This window comes from Lynx canadensis, chromosome B4 (genome assembly GCF_007474595.2).
Source record: "Lynx canadensis isolate LIC74 chromosome B4, mLynCan4.pri.v2, whole genome shotgun sequence".
Lineage (NCBI taxonomy): Eukaryota > Metazoa > Chordata > Mammalia > Carnivora > Felidae > Lynx > Lynx canadensis.
This window is the reverse complement of record NC_044309.1, coordinates 134,375,852-134,380,751: the sequence shown is the minus strand read 5'-3', so window position 1 is coordinate 134,380,751 and position 4,900 is coordinate 134,375,852. Positions and strand designations below refer to the sequence as shown.

The window sequence follows — 4,900 nt, the reverse complement described above, 5'->3', positions numbered from 1 at the left end:
ACTATCACGCAGATCTGACTATGACACTCTCTGCTTAAAGTCCTGCACGGTTGGTTCCCCAGTGCCCTCAGCCAAAGCTCCTTAGCCCTCAGTTGAGGGCCCAGCCTTCTAACCCAGCACTCCCTGGGCCCGTCCACTGTTATGCTCCCTTAGACCCCCCTCCATCTGGCGAACACCTCCTCCTCATCACCTCCTCCACAAAGCCTCCCTCTCTCTCCATGTCTGCGGCTGCGAGGCCCTGTCTTTCGCTAACATTCAAAGAACTGAACCCGCTCTGCCCTGGAAGAGCAGGAAGTTTCCCCAGAAGAGGAGGCAGGTGAGGTGGGGGGACATGGGGGTTGGGGATTGTCTGGGGCTGTGGGCTGGCCTTGGGGAGAAGGACAGGGGAGGCCACCCAGAGGGCTGTGTCCTGACTACAGGGGCCCATCCTTTGCTGTCCGAGAGAAGGCCCCCATCCGAGCCCAGCGGGGTCCCAGCGCCCAGCAGAGGGCGGCCCGCCCAGCATCTGGGGGTGATGGTTGAGTGGTTGAATGGAGGAACCACAGGTAGAAGAGAAGGTGTGGGGTGCAGGGCCTCGGGGCCCTGGCGGAGAGTGGTCCCACCCCAGCAGGCCGGAGGGCGGGGCACAGTGGGTGGGCCCCTCCCGGTTTCCTCCTCTGGCTGCTGAAGCCAGGCTCAGTCCCGGCTGTGTGCGAGGCAGCATGGGCAGCCAGAGGAGAGGTGCCAGGAGCCTGCGGGGCAGGGAGGGGGCAGCCCCCACCAAGTGTGTGGTGGACAAGTGCTTTGACCCTCTGGTCCGAAAGTGCGTGGACTGCAGGCTCCTCCGGACGCCAGAACCCGGACCGGGTAAGAGTCGACCCGCTCTGCCAGCTGGTCAGCGGGGCAGCCCTGGGGAGGGGGAGGAGGTTCCTGCTACCGGTGCCCCACCGCTGCCAGAGCCCCGGGCACGGCCCCCATCTGCCCCAGGATGGGTGGGGAGGGGGCGACTGGGTGGATGGGGGGCCGTAAGCAGGGACCTGGAAGGGGACCAGCGGTCACCACGTGGCCCTCACCGCCCCCTCTCTTTCCCTTCCCCTGTCCACCCCGCCCGGCCCTCCCTCCCCTCCCCGGCCCAGCCTCGCCTCCTCCCGACCCTCCCCCTCCCCGGCCGTCCCTGCCCCCTGCCCCCTGCTCTCTCTCCCCGTCCGCTCCGCCAGCAGCCGGGCCTGGCAGCCTGGCGCCGGGGACCGCGCTGCAGCCGCAGGAATCGGTGGGCGCGGGGGCCGCCGCCGAGACCGAGGCCGAGGCCGCGCTGCCTCTGCCCGCGCTGCTCTTCGGCGCCCCCGCGCTGCTGGGGCTGGCGCTGGCCCTGGTCCTGGTGGGCCTGCTGAGCTGGAGGTGGCGGCGGCGGCGGCGGCGCCTGCGCGCGGCGGCTCCCCCGGGGGACCCGGACCCGCACCCGCACGGTGAGCTCTGCGGGAGTGGGGGCAGTGGGAGGGAGACTGGACCCCGGGGCAGTGTGGAAAGGGGGAGTGGGGGGGGGGGGGGGCGCGGGGCACCAGGGCGGGCTCTGAGGACCTCAGGCTGAGTCGGAGTGAGGGACACAGCTGTAGCCTCCCAGAGCCCTCTGAGCAAGAGACACAGGGCTCCCACACTTCTCCCTTCCCCCTGCGCTCCCCGTTTTGCCAGCGCCCTCTGCGCTTCCTGTCCTGAGGGCCCATCACGTGCCACCCCTCCCCACCCCTGCAGGGGGTAGTTCATGACTTATCTCTCCATTGGAGCTTCCAGAACAGGAGGGGGGGGGGGAAGGCTATGATGCAACCCTGACCTTGTATTCCCTGCCCCCCCCCCACCAGAGCCCTTGGACGATGTCATCATCCATCCCCCGAAACCCCTTGATGCCACAGCTCCCGTCTGGCCTCCACCCAGAGAAGACCCAGCCAACACCCCACCTGCCCACAGCGTCCCTGTGCCAGCCACAGAGCTGGGCTCCACTGAGCTGGTGACCACCAAGACTGCTGGCCCTGAGCAACAGTAGCGACGGAGGGGGCAGGAAGCAACCCCTGTCCTCCCTGTGAGCTGTCAGCCAGGGGCCTGGAGGTTGGATTCGGCTCTTGACTGCAGTGCCCACCTGCCCCTTTTCTGGGAACCTGGCTGCTCCCCAGCTAACCCCTGCAGAACCACAGACTACAGACCGCAGAGTTCAGACGGCAGCGCGTTGTATGGCATGTTAGCGTGTGGCTTAAAACCAGACCATCTCTGGCCGCCGTCGAAGGTGGTGGCTGAGCTCCTGTGCCTTCGTGTGGCTGGGGCACTCTGTGTAGGAGGTTTTTCTTTAAGTGCAGGGAAGCCACCGTAAGCCAGAATGAATCTAGGAAAATGATTGAGTAGGAGGATGCTTAATTTGTAGCTGGGTGTTGTATTTCTTTAATACTTGCTCTCGGAGCTGTCCTGCTTTAAAGCTGATGCAAATGGCAGCGATGAGTAACCAACTGAGGGGTTTGCTTCAGGGTTTAATAGAAGGTGATTTTGACAAAGAGCCTGGATTGCGCTGATTCTCGGGTATCTGTACCCCAGGGTCAACCCTGCGCTTGGCCCAGTCTTCTAGGACCTAAGATGCCTTTTTCACCCTCGTAGCAGCTTCCAGAGCCCCCAGCTTGCACCGTGAGAGGAGGTATACAGCCCCTCTGGGGCTAGACTGCAAACTCATGATGAAGGCACACTGCCGAAAATCTCCCCAGAGACCCCACCTGGGGTCCCAGCTGCCTTCAAGGCACACTCAGCTGTACCTAGGGAAAGGCCCAGAACCTGCAAGAGGTTCCTTTGTTCAGAAGCCAGAGCGGGGCTGTGGCCTTGAACCAGCGGGACCGGATGTCCCTTGAGCTCCCCTCTGTCTGTGGTCCACCCTCCTCAAGCTAGGCCCCAAGTGCTGGGGTCACTTGGCCATTCTGTGCCAGCCCCTGGGATCACCCATTGTCCTAGGGGAATTGCTCCTCCGACAGCAGTGCCCCCTGCTCTGCGGCCCAAGGCTGAGACCATCTCCTCTAGTTGTGGACTGTGCTACACTTGGTCAGGTGCTGCCTCTCCTACCGGCCCTCCAACACAGGGTTAGAAACTCCTGACCGGATTGGACAGTCCTTGGGACTTGTCACCGCTTAGCGCCCTCACAAGAAGCGTGGAGTAGGAGTCAGAAGACGGAGTTTTGGGTACCATTTTGTCTCACTGGAGAGCCTTGGCCATGCTCTGTTGCACGCATCAGATGCTTTGCGCCCACCTCTCCCTGACCTTCCCGGCAGACCTTCACCCTTCCTGCCCACCCCCTTTCTCAGCCCAAAAGATGGTCTGGAGCCTCCAGGACCCTGACCCTCACAGTGAAGTCTTCCTAGCCACTCCCTCCCTGAATGCATCCCAAGTGCCCCTACCCGCAGGCTGCCAGGTGGCTGGGGTAAGGTCAGGTGGCTGGCGGGAGGCAGGAGGGTGGGAAGCAGGCCCAGACATCCAGTCCCCTTCAACTCGGGATGGGGGGAGTCTGAGCTGTTCCTCCTGGCCACTCCTACCTCCCACTCACCTTTTCCACCGCAGTGGGGGACCGGGCCCTGGAGGTAAAACAAGTACGTAAAACCCCTCTGGGGTCCAGACATGCAAACCGCTGTGTCCCAGTCAAACCCCAGCTTCCCCTCTGGTCTCGGTTTCCGTTTCTGAAAAATGGGGGGTTGGATGCAAAGTGCTCCTCTGGGCTTATGGCCCTTAGAGGAGAAGAACTGGAGAGAACCTTAAAGAATCCTTACCCCCACCTCCCTCCATTTTATAGATGAAGAAATTGAGGCCCAGAAGAAGCAAGTTTCCTGGGAGAAGAACCGGGAGCAGAGGCGGGGGGAGAGGTGGGCAAAGAGGGGGCCAGTCTCCCCCAGGCCCCAGTCAGGGACCCCACCGCCCAGGGGTTTCCAGTCCCTGGCTCTCTGTCCGGGCAGTGCTTTCGAAGGAGTCTTCATGAAGTTACTGCATTTGACCTTAATGACAGCACCTGGAGGAGGGCATGGGTATTTGCTTTAAAAAAGGTTCTTGTGTTTTGTTTTTTTCTTTAGAAAAAAAAGGGACGCCTGGGTGGCTCAGTCGGTTAAGTGTCTGACTCTTGGTTTCTGCTCAGGTCACAATCTCACAGTTCATGGGTTCAAGCCCCACATCGGGCTCCATGCTGTCAGCGTGCTTGGGAATTCTCACTCTCCCTCCCTCTCTGGCCCTCCCCCACTCTCTCTGTCTCTCTCTGAAAATAAATAAATAAACCTAAAAACAAAATCGAGACCTGATTTGTTGACATTTTGGAAAGTTCGACAGTGATCCAGGGTGGAGTCTATGGAGAAATGACCCATAACCGGTGGGTTCTCTATGTAATTGTAATTACATAAATTCATATCTTGGCTGCCATATTTGGTGAGTTTTCTCTTGTCTTTAAATACTTTGCAAACAAGATTTTCAATGTTTGTAAAGTTTTCCGCTTGAGCCTTTGGTTGATTTTGGTTTTTGCTATTGTAGCTGAGGCAGGAGTACCTCCTCGGCATAAATCTTTGCCCGAGTTTTTTTATGGCCCCTGTTGGTTGAATTGATCTGCTGAAAATCTGATTTCCTGAAAATCTAAATTCTGTTCATGTCCATGAACAGGGATTAGATGTCCCATTTTGCAGATAGGAAAAACGAGGCCCGGGAGATGAAGGGATCTGGCCCAAGCTGCCACTAAGCAGTGGTGGAGCTGGGCCAGACCCAGGCTCCTGTCCATGTCCAGAAGGTCATTGGCCCAGGTGCCCTCCTTGGGAGTGCTGACTCCAGGGATTGATTCCAGGCTTTACGTCTTGTTTTCATCACTACTCAAAGATTTCTTTCCCAACTGGTCTCTTTTGGCTCTAAGAGGCACCCAAGATAGACT

The 4,900-nt window shown here is 59.7% G+C and overlaps 1 protein-coding gene across 3 annotated transcripts; it reads left to right on the top strand.

Moving 5' to 3' along the window:
* The first annotated feature begins 423 nt into the window (after positions 1-423).
* Positions 424-3,747, top strand: TNFRSF13C (TNF receptor superfamily member 13C). 3 transcript variants are annotated; one of them, XM_032594049.1, is made up of 3 exons: positions 424-846; positions 1,197-1,445; positions 1,836-3,747. In XM_032594049.1, the coding sequence occupies exons 1-3, from the start codon at positions 531-533 to the stop codon at positions 2,015-2,017; spliced, it is 747 nt and encodes a 248-aa protein (XP_032449940.1). In that variant the 5' UTR covers positions 424-530; the 3' UTR covers positions 2,018-3,747. The 3 variants fall into 3 exon arrangements, with proteins under 3 accessions (XP_032449940.1, XP_032449941.1, XP_032449939.1); XM_032594050.1 differs by having other exon boundaries at positions 425-846; positions 1,200-1,445; XM_032594048.1 differs by having other exon boundaries at positions 425-846; positions 1,116-1,445.
* Positions 3,748-4,900: the final 1,153 nt, after the last annotated feature.